This window comes from Balearica regulorum, chromosome 1, assembly GCF_011004875.1.
Source record: "Balearica regulorum gibbericeps isolate bBalReg1 chromosome 1, bBalReg1.pri, whole genome shotgun sequence".
NCBI classification, from domain to species: Eukaryota; Metazoa; Chordata; class Aves; order Gruiformes; family Gruidae; genus Balearica; species Balearica regulorum.
This window is the reverse complement of record NC_046184.1, coordinates 39,774,056-39,789,504: the sequence shown is the minus strand read 5'-3', so window position 1 is coordinate 39,789,504 and position 15,449 is coordinate 39,774,056. Positions and strand designations below refer to the sequence as shown.

At 37.7% G+C, this 15,449-nt stretch overlaps 1 protein-coding gene across 3 annotated transcripts in view; it reads right to left on the bottom strand.

The window, feature by feature from the left end:
- Positions 1-2,242: 2,242 nt before the first annotated feature.
- The window catches only part of FRS2 (fibroblast growth factor receptor substrate 2), a 62,215-nt gene continuing 49,008 nt past the window's right edge, over positions 2,243-15,449 (bottom strand). For all 3 annotated transcript variants that reach the window (XM_075746505.1, XM_075746495.1, XM_075746514.1), the window contains 3 exons: positions 13,786-13,944; positions 12,726-12,889; positions 2,243-9,821 (listed from right to left, as the gene is read on the bottom strand). In XM_075746505.1, coding sequence (XP_075602620.1) covers positions 8,871-9,821; positions 12,726-12,889; positions 13,786-13,944 — 1,274 coding nt within the window. In that variant the 3' untranslated portion in view covers positions 2,243-8,870. The remainder of the gene's footprint in view (positions 9,822-12,725; positions 12,890-13,785; positions 13,945-15,449) is intronic.

Below are 15,449 nucleotides of genomic sequence, written 5' to 3'. Positions count from 1 at the left end.
TTAGATATGTTATCTCCCCTAACCTTGTTCTGAAAACTAGAGTACTAAATTAACATTTTCAGTTTCCCTCGTGGTTACATAGAAAAGTATCTTAAGTTTTGGCTAGGCTAATAACTAAAACAGCGTTAACTTTTTATCTCAGAATTAGAGTATTCATAAAAATTTGCACTGAACTAATATTTTGTTGTAATTCACAATTGCTGCTACTGTGGTGTGAGCTGGGGGGCAAAAAGATTTTAAAGCGCCACGGACGATTAACTGAGTATGCCTTTGGAAGACCAAATGCCCATAGAAAAACTTAGTACGGCAAATTTGTAAGTTTGGTTTAAGGGGCTTTTGACTATTGCTAAGCTATGATTTATAATGTGTAACAGTAGTGACACCCAAATAGGAAGAGCCCAGCAGCAGCACTAGTTCTGGGTTCCTGCCTCTCGCTTCCAACTGCGCAGTCCCCTCACCTCTGTTGTGCCCATGGTGATTTTTAAGGTCACACTGTGTATAAGTGAAGGAAAAATGAAAAAGTGCCTCATTTTAATATATTTATAAAATAAAACATTTTCATAGTTTGTAAATCACCTCATCTCTTTCAAGTTTAAGAAACGGAGCGTGTTTCAGCCCCAAAGACCATTCAACACATGGGACAGCTCAGCGAAGCACAGACTTGGTTGCTCAGGGATGAGTTCTCTGTCAGACCTCAATGTGCCTCACTATCTACTGATAGCACTTTAATTCAGATCAAGACTTTCTGCTTACAGCCGAGGTATTAATGCTGTAGGAATAACAGAGCAGCAACTGTTCCCTGGTTTCTCCAGGACCACTAATGCAGTCACCCATCACAGCATCTAGTTTGAGGTTTAACTGCAATCAAACCAGTCACTTAAGCCTCTGAGCAGATAGGAATGGAAGGAAGGAACGGAAGGAAACCACAGACTCTTCCAAAAATCCAACTCTTCAGGTGGTCCCAACTGAAAATTAACAGATGTATTATTGTGATTTATGTACAGCAATTTTACCAAAGCCAGTTTATATAATTACTGGAAATCCTAGTACTAGGCACATCTGGCTGGGGGTCAGCTCTCTAATGCTTGGCTGCTTAATACCACCTACTTTGAGCCAGCTTCAAAATTTTATTTCAGAACAAAGCATCATTGGGTCAAGAATGCGAGGCATATGCATATTTTAATTGGAATCAGTTATATCAGTTGGATGTTTTATACTATTGCTAGCACTTAATTCTCTAACTGCATATATTTTACCTACTGTCACATCAGAACTAGTACACTCAAGCATTTTTGAAAACATTACTGGAAAGATGCCTATTTGAAATGAAGGTACAAAGAACCAAAGTTTCCACAGAACTCCGTATCATGTTAGCATGGAAACGTGAAGCATGATGGACTGCCAAGCAGCCATTCCCGTCAGGAGAGCTGCAAAGCTGTTGGCCAGAGATATGAACACATTCCTGAGAACTGAGTGTTCAGACATCCGAGTTACCTGACCAACACGCTGCAAGGACCACTTAATGTTGTTTCTTAAGGGGTTCTGAAGACAAAATATCTGACATTTTTAGGGGTTTGGTTCCTTTGTTGGCTAGAAACATCTTTATTGAAATTATGCCTTACAAACAGTGACTTGGGAGAGAGAAAAGAGGAAACACTGGATCTTGATAAATCATCACCTTATTTTGTAGTCTCCAGAAGAAAGCAAAAAGGCCATCTGGACAGGACTTCCATCTTGTATTTTCTTATTACTTCCTTTCTGAATTTATCAGTACTTGCTAACAAAGTCCATTTGGGCTCTGTGAAATCTCAGCCATTTAATACCTGAGAAAGGAGCACATTCAAACTGCTGCCATGCGATTCACTAGCCAGTAGTCAATAGCAACAGTACTACCACAACAAAAAAAAAAGCAGCTCTGTCTACATACAGGAGAAAGATGTGACGGAACACTAGTAGAAATGAAACAAAAACTTGGGAGAAAAAATTTACAATTTACAGACTCCAGGTCATCATGTTCTGGTTTGGGTTTTGGGTTTTTTTGTGGTTATTTGGAGTTTTTTGGGGGGTTGTTTGTTTCTTTACCATTACTAAAACTATGAGTGGAATACAAGGGCCGGGGGCGGGGGAGGGGAGCTGGGAAGAAGCAGATGGGTACCTAAAGCAATGATTTAAAGAAAAGCAAAGCAATTTTTACTAATGAAATACAAGACAGTGACACTAACACTGTGAAATATTGAAGTAACCCACGGACGATTTTCAATGTAAAATCAATAGTTTATTGCCATGCTACAATTATTTTATTTTTTCCAAATGAAGTTGGCACTGGTAAAGGGGAAAAATGTTGTCATAACACATAATACATTTTTTAAAAATGCACATTTGGTAAGCTTTCCCAATAATGACAGCTTAGAATAAGTGAAATTATTTTTTTTTTTAAGATTAATGTGGAATGGCATAAAAATACACTCTTTCTGCATAGTATAATATCACTTTTTTCATAAAAGAATGTTTGTAAAAAAACCCAGACGGAATGTTTGTAAAAACAAATGCACTGAACAGGGCAAATTAATTGTAATTTTATAAACAATTTGGCAATGGTACTCCCACTGTTTAGACTTTTTTATATAAAAGAAATAAAAATCTAGAAAGCTACCTTTATACAAAGTTGCTATATTTATGCCTTTAAGTAGGAAAAAACATTTTATAATGCAAATTAGGACATACAATAATCTTACAATATCATACAATGTAATGACAAGAAAGGAACATACAACATAAGATTTTGGCCTTTGTAGAAATGTCTATTTCTGCATTTAATAAATGCATTTGTGGCACACTGGTGACTATTGTATTCTTACTACTACCAGTCAGCTTTCATGCTAGCACGGTATTCAGCTGTACTGTCATGGCAGGTCTGCAGTTTAGTTAAAAAAATCACAGACTTTTTCAGGAGACGAAAGGTGATGCTGCAACGAAGCGAGATGTGAAAAAGGCAATGTGCCTGCTGGTGGAGACATCTGTATTGTGGGACATCATACAACACTCTTCCCTTTCATACCAAAGTATTTCTTATACATTCAGTTATTAAGTACCAAAGTCTTACAAGTGAGAACATCTGTGTTTGAGATTTGGCAAAATTTCAGGGAAAATACAAAGTTAGTACCAAATATATAATATATTATATATAAAATGTGGTTGTATGATATACACACATATTCTAATGCAAAAAAAATGCATTAATACGGAGTTAAATTTGCTGACATCCATTCCTAAATAACATAACTGTTAAAAAACAGGTGTAATCCTGATCTTTCACACACTTTAGAATCACTTCCTCTTTCATACATAATAGTTAAAGCAATATATATGCAAGTATGACTAATCAAAATTCACATAGGAATCTGAACTCTGACCACAACAAATAGGATTTTTTTTTCAGTACATGTAATTAAATATATTTATATTTTTACAGTATTTTTAGACCATTCCTGAAGAACTTGACCAACCAGGTCCTCAGGTGTAACAGAGCTGTTACGTCAGCAGAACTCGATCTTGCAGGAACACATCCAGTGACCCTTGAAGTCAACACAAATCATTTGTTTGGCTTCAAAGGACGCTGCGCGAGGCCCGAACAAGCTCTGGAAGGATCGTCCTGCTAACAAGGAAGATTCCTCTGATGACATCAAAGCTCCTACCACAGACTCCCTTTCTTACTGCCAAAGCGAAGGACTGGAGCAAACGAACGCACGGACTCTGGGCTCTCCGGGTTGGTGGCAGGTGGCATTGGGAATGGCCACGCAGAGCACAGCCCCACCACCAGGGAGTGGCAAGGTGAGCTTCACGGCACCTTTTCTACTAAGGCTTCTCGTGGAGAGCAGAGGAGCTGCTCCTCCACGCTCATCACTTGGAAATTTGGACACCATGGGTCTCAGACGTGAGCTGTGGCTGGGCCCCCAAGGCATTAAGTACTTTGCAGACACAGAGGAAGATGGTCCCTGTTCTGAAGGGTTCGAGCCTATTTCTTATTCATATTTTTTACATAATCTCCTTTGTATATACACGTATTTGCTACATAAAATAGAATTACACCAAAGTAATGGATATAGCAGAAAATGTTGTCACAATATATGTATATTACCACACTAAATAATTACTAAAACTGCAAGAAAAATTCAAAATGCCCTTTGTAATATATAAAAATATAGAAATGTCCAACACTTGTTTTATCAACTTTAAAGGTAACTTTATCTCTCATATTCTATCTGTACACCTACATATTTCCAAACAAAATACTGCGTTAATCTGGAGTAAACACTGTGTTAGGATAATATCCTCATAAGACATTTTACAGACTTAGTCACATACCTTACAGCACAGTATCACAAGAAATAATGTATACATGGTCAGAGTTACAGCTGCTAAGTTGTTTGGGTTTTTTCTTATTCACTTATCTTGTCCAAAAGAGGAAGTAATTCCTAAATATTGCAAAAGAACCATACAAACTCCTGTCTCTTTTACGTATGCTCTGAAAGAAGGACATCAGCAACCCTGACTCCATCTTAACGCAGTTTTTTGTGGTGGAATTGCTCCTGAATTTTCTTTTGGAGTGTATATGAATTTAAAATAAAGATATCATAAATGAACTCATGTTTATATTAAGTAAATACTGTCAAATATAAATGCCTGAATTGCTACCTCAAGGAAAAGATGGGAAAGATCTTACAATTAAATTCCAAAAATACCTAATTCTATCTATCAAACCAAAGGACCAAACTTCTTTAGGGGAAATAGGAGAATTTCAGGTTTCAGTCCACTATTAGGTCCTACTAAATCAGTTTCATCATCTTTGCAGCCATTAAATAAATTAGTACAGTGCAGAAATGGAATTTCACCATTGATCCCACCTTACACAAAGAGAATACTGCTTAGAAATAGAGGTCCAAATCAGATACATCATTATATGCTCAAAGTAGTAACTGACATTAATCAGAACTTGCATTTTTACTTCACCGACAGTGAATAAAGACAATCTGCTCTCTCATAACTCTGTCTCATTGAGAAGTGGTTAAATATAAAACAAAACCAAGGATACGCAGATTTGGAGCCAATACATGCTGTTAAAAAACCAGCAAAATCAACTGCTGGTCTGTCACCTGCAAAAGACCAGCCCTGTTTTGACATTGGTTTGGCCTTTGTACAACTTACACCTTTCTGTGGCCCTTTTTACACCCAAGCCCTAGTCAGAGGTGTAAACATACATGCACAACTATCCAAACATCTAGGGGGGAAACGCAACAGTTTATGATATCAAATGTCATTTGAATACTTAAGATTTCTGTAAAAGTTCTGTAGACTTTAATAGGAACAGAAATAGTGCTTCAACACACACCATTACATTCAACCCCTGTCACATGCAAAACATTTACCAGGGGAAACAAAAAATGTTCTCATGAGACTTAAGGTTTTCAGAATAGTCTTTATATTGTTTTATGGAGTCACCAAGAAACACCACAAAATTAAAACAAATGCCCCTCCTCTTGAAATCAATTTGAGAAAAATTATATTTTCCTGATATAACCAATGGATTAAATTCTCACCAACTGTATTTCTAGTACCATCTTCATTATGTACTTTTGGTCGCTGTTTCATCTTTTCTATCAACTCAGTGCCCTTGTTTAAAAGATACACTAATGTATGTCTTTCCCACTGCATTAAGGAATACCTATAGTTAAAGGCTTTCCCTTGTCAAATGTGCTTGAAGGGTAGCAGCCAATTATGTGTTATGCACGAAAGTTAGAAGTGATAGAGATGCTGCGATTTTTGCAGGACCTAGTTTATGTAAACTTCACGTCTCAGTTACTACAGAAAATGGTTAAATATTGGTAGTTTCTCGCTTTATACACTTCTGGGCCCAAAATAAATATGATCTAAATGCTGTGGAGAGATTTCAGCTGAAAACTGAATCCTACATTACAGATGCTAAACCTAACATCCCAGCCTTTAAGGAGACTGAATTAAAAAATATTTACCAAGTCTTAAAGGGTAAAGTGCATTGCAACTACATCTACTTCAAGGGGCAGAAAATAAGGAATGCTAAAAATGAGTAGCACAGGTAACGGGGATTACCCAGTATCTTTGCAGTGTACACAAAACGAGAAAGCATTATCCCACCTGTAAAATGTAAGAGGGTAAAAAAATAAACGTGGAAAATACGTCGTCAGACTTCTTACTATAATTAAGGCTACAGAAAGTTGAAATTTCAGTATGTTCTCAAATCTGGGGACCAGAGCTAAGAAAACACCCCCTATGAAGTACTGTGAAACTTGCAGCAACATAAAAAAAGTATTACTCAGATCATCCCTCATATCTGAAGCTATTAGGACAGTGCCCCAGAACTAAGGAGGGATATGGCTGGTTGGTGTCATTTCGGCAAGTCACTTAAGATCTACCTGAAGCCTCTGTTTCTCTATTTGTCAATTCAGATTATTACTTCCCTGCCTCACAGGTGTGTTTTAAGGGTCCAATTAATTAGTATTTCTGAAACACCCATACTATACAGATGAGGACCAAGTATTTCTAGGCAGCTAGCTAGATCAAACACATTTGCCTCAAAACACATGCTGAAGCATTAGTTTGGCTCACAAACTTAAGTGAGCTATAAGCTAAGAACAAGAACCACACCAGTATCACGAACCTAGTAAGTATTTTTGCAATACCTGGCAATTTCTCTTCAGTACAGACCAAGACTGGTCCATAGCGTAAGGTGAGGCAATGGCAAAGATGTGAAGGAGCACTAACACTGCAGACCTGTAAAATGTCTAGCTCTAGGTAGTCATTACCTTCTTGAGTACCAAGATCTCCCCACAAGTCAATGGGTCCATCACAAGAGTAAACATAGGTTGACCGTGAAATCATTAATAAGGGGTTTTTTTAAATCTAAGTTCCTCATAATGGTCTCAATGACTCCCATCTTTTTCTTTTACTTCTGCAAATTTTGTTCTTTGTGCATCTGGTATTTTAGTACCATACAGTCTGTAAAGAATAATGAAGGTCAGAGCAAAGGTTGCCCGATATCCCTTGATGGTGCGTGGCAAGACACATGTATTTCAGGTGCTACCACTGCTGCCGCTACTAAACTGAGAGAAGACCAAAGAAAAAGATACGAAAGGAACAGGAATACACTCTGATTTAAAAGACTGAAAATAATTGTAGCTTGTTTTTTATAAAACTTCAAATATTGCATGAAGACCCTTAATTCTTTTTCAGATCTCCAAATGGCTTTTCTTGCATGTTTTTCCTAACTCACAGTTCAAGGGTTATTTTACATCACACCAGTTCAGACAAATGTCAGTTCCTTTGCAATCACAGGCTCAAGAGTAACCTCTTCTGCTGCTAGTACCAAGGTGCACCTGCAATACTGCCAGAATTCTAAAATTATTCAGAGTATTAAAAAAAAAAAACAAAACAAACCCAACCAACCAACCCCAAAACTTCTGCTAAGGGTGCATTTGGCATATTCAACAAACAACATTCTACCTGGATGTGGATGTACCTGTAACACTGAGCAGCCATCATTGTAACCAAGTTCACCAACTGCAAAAGGAAAAGAAGTATGCTCGTAGATAATACTACCTTCAGAAAATTTACTACCTATCTTCCTAAATTGAAGTATACTATCAACTATGGATGCACATTGCTAGAATGTACTATTTTCTGTAAAGAACTATCAAGTCCAGTACCCTGCCTCCCGTGTAACCTGTGTCTGATGCTTTAGAGGAAGACAATAACTGCATAATAAACCTTTCCAGTTGTGCAATAATGCATGCTGCTGGAGAGCTGGGATATTTCTGTCAGGCATAAAAAAGTAGAACACTGGACAAAGACAACCATTTGACCTTCCAGAGTCTGTCTTTGTCAAATGCAGAGAGACAAACACATAAATGACCCTGAACAATAATTAAAGCTATGTACAAAATTTTGACTTTTAAACCAAGACATTATGGAACAGATAAAAAACACACAAATGCAAAGAAAGGAAGGCACACTGAACTGAGAAATGACAAGAGAGCCTTAATTCATACAGCTATCCTGTGAATTCCTTCACAAAAAAAAATCCCAAAACTCTAATGAGATTAAAATTCTGTCAGATTTCACAAGGAACTTGATACACCACTCGGAATTCTCTTCTAGCGTAAGGAGCTTAAGGCTGGGTTTAGTTGCGTTTATAGCTCTGGTCAATGAACTTTGATGTGACCTCTCAAATATCACACATGTTAAAAAAAACTATGCAGAATTAGAGGCCTTCTTGCCCGTGTCTTGCCCAGGTCTTAAAAAAAAAAAAAAAAGACAAAAAAGGTGTGGTGTTTATATCCCTTGAGATGAACCAATACATCTTGTGTACATCAAACTGAGTGAATTAATGCATTACATACATTTCATTCTGGAGGAGCCACTTCAATGAGGAATGAACATAAGATAGGTATCTTGAAAGATTAGGTTTACCTGCTAATAATGCACATATCAAGAGGCTTTAAAAAGTGTTATAAATGTCATTAACGAGTATAGGCACCAGATCAGAATATTTATAAATTCAAAACTGGCATGTCACTCAGACTCTAATCAATTTAAAGAGGCACTGTGAAAGGTGGTGATGCTGCTATGCAGTAATTACTACTACTGTAGAATGAAATAGTGTTACTTAAATGAATACTTGCTCTACATTAATTCCCTTTAGTTAGACAAGTACATGAAGTATGCAGAAAAAGTTCTATTAGTCTATAAAAGGCGTTAGTGTTAAGAAATGCAATGTATTTGCATCTTCAATTTTATAAACTTCACAAAAGGTGCAAACGATTTAATGCTTCCCAGGCTCACATAGGCAGGTCAGTACTGTTATGTCTAGTTTTCCTAGAAGTACCATCATCTCGGGGCAGTGCTTTTTGCAAGCTTGACATAGCAGCAGTTCTTTCAATGTCTATCACAGCATACAGCTCTGTGCGCCTGGTTGGAGTTTGCGGAAGTGGAGTGGTGGGGGTTTTTGGAGTCTGAGGGTTGTCGGAGTCACTACCACCTTCCAAGTCAACCTGTATGTAGTTGAGCTGCCTGTGTTCTAAACTTGGACGCCTAATGTCAAAGTTAAAGACTGTTGGGGTACAGTCCCGACGTCGTGTAAATTCTACTTTATGAGCACTTGCTGGTACTGTTACATTCTCTGTATTGACATAATTATGCATTGGATCTAGGTTATTGTGGTAGCCATTCAGAGATGGGGTCTTTGGTCCTAAACTGTCATCTTCATCTCTACTCAGCTTGCGGGCTTCCCAAACAGGAGGCAAGGATGGCAAGTTCTCATAGTTCAACAGCGCAGTTCTCCTCTGAGCAGAGTTGTTAATGTTCTGGGTGTCTGAGGTACTGGTTGATGTCAAACGACCTCTCCTGACCCCTGAGGCACTAGGGATTGATAACCTATTTATATTTTCATACACCAATTTATTACCAGATGGCGTTTCTCTACGTTCATCACTGTCATACCCAGTGTCCCATTCAGTGTTGTTTGTGCTGCTGCCACTAACTTGGTCTCTCCCAAGTTGCTCCAGTTTCTCTCTTTCCATTAACTGCCTTTGAACAGGTGTTGGTCCTAAAACAAACTTGACTCCTTCAGGCTCCAGGAGAACCTGAGCATCCCTGTCATCAGTACACATCTGATCTTCTTTCACTTTAGTTGTTTCAGTGTTTGAAAGCTTTGATTCCAGTGGCGCATGCACACTTGATCGATTTTTTCTTTCTTCTTGTACCCCAGTAGTGTTGACATAAGTGTGCACCTAAAACGGGAAGGAAAAAAAAAAAAAAGGAAATTCAAATGCTATTTGTGCCTTTTTCCCCCCCTCAAAATTTCTTTCCTTCTTAACTCCCCACTTTTCTAATCAAAAAACCTGAAAACCAAATGTCATGATAGCAGCTGTTTAAGAGCAACGGTCATCTCTTTCACATTTTGCTGAGCTGTCCTCAGGTTTTTTCCCCTGAAATTTTGTTGTTGATTTTGTTACTGTGAGTCTAACAAAAGAACAGAATTTACATCCTACATTAATAATTCTTTTGATTTGCTATTTTATCTCAGTTGTGCTCTAGTTACAGCTTTTCAGGTTCTATTCCACCAGGGCTGCTCTAACTTCATCATGTTCACTTGGACAAATCAGTGAAGCTGAGCTCTGCTTTGTTGTCCCTCACCATGACAGTGACCAACAACTCAATAATTCCTTCGGCTAAATTTATCTTTGTAATTCCCACACTGCAAGGGAAATTCACTGCCCATTAAAAAAACCAACCAAACAAAGAAAGACCTAAAACGCCCCAGGATCTCCCCTTGTGTACTACTCAAGCAATGAGAAGAGAGGTTGACTCTACTGGAAGAACAGTCCATTTTTTATTCAAGAGCCAAAAGCCTCCTAATACCAGAAACTGAAGTAGAAAAATATACAATTCCATATGAACTGTTGCAGTCAGAATTAAAAACGAGCAGGAGTTAGCATCAGATGCCACTAGGAAAGGCAGGAATATACCACTAGTTTATCCCTTCAAGTTCCCACAATAGATCAACACAAGGCTGAATGGGTGTTGTGGTTTAACCCAGCAGGCAGCTAAAACAACCATACAGCTGCTCATTCACTACCTCCTCCCCCAAGCAGGATGTAGGAAAGAATTGAAAAGGGGAAAAAAAAAGAAGAAAAAAAAAAAGGGAGGTAAAACTTGTGGGTGGAGATAAAGACAGAAAAGGAAGAGAATAATAATAAATAAATAAATAAATATACAAAACAAGTGATGAACAGCACAATTGCTTACCACCCAAAGCTAATACTCAGCTAGTTCCTGAGCCTCGCTGCTTCCTGGCCAACCTCCAGTTATATATGGAGCATAACCTCAATATGGTATGGAATATCCCTTTGGCCAGTTTGGGTCAGCTGCCCTGACTGTGTCCCCTCCCAGCTTCTTGGGCACCCCTCACCTTCTGGTGTGAGTATGATCAGTATGAGAAGCTGAACAGTCCTTGACCACTTGGCAACAACTAAAATATCAGCGTGTTATCAACATTATTCTCATCCTAAATCCAAACCACAGCACTATACCGGCTGCTAGGAAGAAAACTAACTCCACCTCTGCCGAAACCAGGACAACAGAAAAGTAATGGATTAAAAAAGTAATGGATTCCTCCTCTAAATTTTAATTCTGTCTGGATACCCAAATGGCAAAAGTAGTATTTTACAGCAGCAGGCATCTAACCTTCCCAACTTCTGTCAAGCTCTACAACCTGAAGTGTTATTTACAGCTCACTTGACTCCTACACTGATTCTTTAATTTCATTTACTCTTCAATAACTCCCAAAAATAACACTTGGACTCTTCTGTGAGGGCTCCTAACAAATCCCTTCCCTCAAGACAGTTCACTGCACTTTGTTCTGGTTACCAACGCTTTCTTGTCGCACACGAGTCTTCCAAAACCACATTACATTTTATTAAACTTGACTAACATTTTCATCAGCAACCTGAATGATGAGGTAGAACACACCCTCTGAAAGTTTTCAGTCTATCCCAGACTGGTACGGTTTCCGCTGAGAGAGTTCTCAGCAGCTTGGAGAACTGACATCATAGAAACCTCGTGAAGTTCAACAACAGCAAATGCAAAGTCCAGTGCCTGGTATGGAACACCACCAACAGTAGAGGCTAGGCACCCACTGATTTGAAAAAAGCCTTGCAGAAAAGCACCAGGGGTCCAGGTGGATGGTAAGTTGAATGTGAGCCAGCAGCGTACCCTTGCAGCAATGAAAATCAAATGTGCACTGGATTTTGTTAGCAAAAGCACAGCCAGTAGGTTAAGGAAAGTGGTTATTACTGTCAGTTCAGCACTTGTGAAACTGAAGTACATGACCAGTATCACCATACTGGAGCAAGTCCAGTGGAGGGCCATGATTAGAGGGGCTGCAGCATGTGACATACAAGGAGAAGCTGAGAGCCATCCTTGTTCAGTCTTAAGAGAGGGCCAGGAAACCACCTAATAGCTGTTTTCAACTACCTAATGGATAAAGAAAAAACAGAGCCAGACCCTTTTTGGAGATGTTCAGCGAAAGGCTAAGGGGCAATGGACACCAGCTGTAACAGGAAAAAACCTGATTACATACCAGGGAGAAATGCTTTGACAATGAAGCAAACACTGGAACACGTGGTTCCGAGACACCATGGAATCCCCTTGTTTGGAGTATTCAAAGCATGACAGGACAAGAGACTGTGCATCTTTTACTTTAAAATTTGACCTAGAGGACTATAAAGGTCCTTTCTAACCAAAATTATTCCATGATTTCTATTCGCCAAATAGACAACTTACATGTAAAAAATATTTTTGACCAGGATCTCTCATTATAAAGTATCATTTATGTGTTTAAAAATAATTACTGAAATTTTTGAAAAGAGTATATGCAAATACATACTTTCTATATCTTTATTTGTATATAAATATGAAGAGTAACTTAAAATAGTTATTCTTCCTCAGCAAGCTATCCTACAAAGTATCATTTTAAAGAGGCAAAGCAAACACTTTTCTGACTCAGTTAACATACAGTAGTAATACATTACACCTGATACTGAGAAACACAAATGAAAGCCTACAGAACAAGCATTAGAAAAATTTGAACTAATGTAGAACCTAAATTACATGAGGGAAAAAAAAATACCCACTTGCTCCTCTGCTACAAGTAAAGGATGTGTTGATTCTTCACCGACGGAGGGGAGGCGTGCACTTCCGACAGAAGGATGTCTGCTGGAAGGATGTGATGAAGCATCTCCAAAAGATGGATATCTGGGATAGCCATTAGGTAAACTTTGTGCAATGAACCCAGGAGCTGATTCAATTAGAAAACAAGCAAAACCATATTAAAATAGAACATTTTACTGTATATGAGTAAGATGCTTTATAGCTTCATTTTTGATGAAGAAATTAAAATATGGAAAACAGATTTAAATATTCACAAGACTCAATTTTGCTAGGGGGAAGGAAAGGGAAAGCAAATTGCAGAGTATGGCATCCCAGTACTTACTGGGAAACATGTCTGAAACAATCACTGAAATCTAGGTGTATTGCGCATCACAGCCCTCCCAGTAAACTCCCTATTCAACTTCTCTTTCTACCATTAACAACATGTCTCCCTAACAAACAAGGACTTATTTACTTAGGCTTCTGTTTTTCTGAACTAATCAATAACCTGGAATTCCTAGTTTCAAATATCAAGCCATCTGCCTGGGATTACATTAAAATCCACCAGTATTTTTGAAAGGATTTCACCCTAGCCAGCCATCTACCCACAGCAAAAGAAAGATTCCAAACCCACTTATTGATGTGATATTACTACTACTTTTTTTCCTAATAAAAAGGTTGGAGCATTGCCCAACATTAACATTTCTCAGAAATGCTAAAGGTAAAAAACATGATGATATATTATAAAGCCATTAAATAGGTATATACTGAAGCAGTGTTCTTATGCAACAACTAAGTTCCCAAAGCTTATTTCTTAAAGCAGTGGAACTTGACCATAGCACAGTTTTGCTCCCAAGACTTAAGATTCTCGAAAGAGAATCCTCAGCAAGTACCTCAAGAGAATGCATTACTGGTAATTAGTCTCTTAGCTGAAAATAGCATTTAATTTGCATTAAATCTTTAAGTAATTAAAAAGAAAACTAATTTAAAGCTAAGTACCACATTACATTCAGGTATCTCATCTGACAGTATAACCATACTTACTGGTAGGCGTTCGAGGAGTTCTTGGAGCTTCCAACTCAGTCTGATGATTATTCCTTTCTACTACTGGTTCTTCTACCACATTTATGCTATTATTCTGCATTATCTCTTGCAACATATTAAATAGTTCTTCTGCACGGGCACATTTAAAGGCAAAGATTCCTATAAATGCACAAGAAAAAAATCAAAATCCTTTAACAAAAGCGACATGCCTTACAATGTATATAACTTTCAAACATTAAAACTGGAATCCATGTAATGAATACCTGTTAAATAAGCAAAAGTGTTAAGAAATTTTTATTGCACTAAAACTCACAAAATTATTGTGAGAACCTTTAAAGTGTTTATCTAATAGAAGACTAAGATTCCCATGCACCAAAAGTAAAATTAGAACAGAAAACTGATTCAGTTAAAAACAAAACAAAGTTTTGAGTGCTAAATGAGGGGTTAAAAAAAAACCAACCACAAAACAAGGCAAGATTTTTTTTCTTTTTTTTAAGCTGATAAAAAGAATACCTGTTAAATAAATACAAAAAAAAAACCCCCAAACACTAAATTAAACTACTGTGGTGCTACAAGGTCATATTTTTAAAACCAGATTTCTATTAAATTACCATGAAAATAAGATACCTGCACAAAAGGAAAGAAGGATTTAAACACTGGGTAAAAGCTTTGTTTCTTTAAGATTAAAATGAAAAGCTAGTAAGACAAACTGTGTGAAACAGACAGTAACAAACCAATTGCTTTAGGCTAAAGGATAGACACAGAACACAAAGTTAGCAGCAATACCATGTATTTTGCGTGTGTATTGTGCCACTTTGCCTTTAAACAGCAGGGAGCGCCCCAACTTACCCTCACCAGCAAAGTCGCAGCTTTGGATTATTCTTCCATTGAAAGCATGAAGTTAAAGTTGACACGCTTGTTAAACGTGGGTGCAGGTGCTCATTTTTTTAAACTGAGTATTACAATCTTAAAACACTCTTTACTAAAAACTACCTACCTATATAGCTTGTTCTGTAAGTGCAATTATGTTAATGTGCTGGCAATTACTATCATAATGTATTTATTTAAGGACGCAGAACTGTAACAGATCAGAACCACCAGAAATGCTCCATATGGCAGAAGTTCATAAAAGCCCCACTGGGAATATACCAAATGGGCTAAGAGGAATGATGCTCAACAATTACTATTCAGCTGGTGCAGTGAATAAGCTTCACGCTTGCAACACAGCAGCTGTAGAGCTTCTTCTACTACTACGCTTCCCCAACCCATGGTCCAGCTCAAGTACAATAGTCCATGTTTAATTTTTTGTCTATTTCTGAAAATTCCCACTGGATACTTAAATCTTAATGGACAAAAAAGAAAAAAAAAAATCTAGGTTCACAAGCTTTAAAAAGCTCCCAGTATGTTTCTGAGAAATTCGGCTGCCCTTACTCCTTTGTTTAAAAAAAAAAAAGTGCTTTCAAATTGCTGATTCCTTAAAATATGAGGTGAAACAAATTGGCACTGAAACTGCGAGCAAAAACAACTTGATGAAACCTTTATTTTTATTAAATATATTCACATTAAATACAATGTGATCTGTCACTTACACAATATGGTGACAAACCAGCTCCTCCAAGTAAGTTTTCTATCCTGATTTATCTATTAGCTGTGCTCCCAAAAAA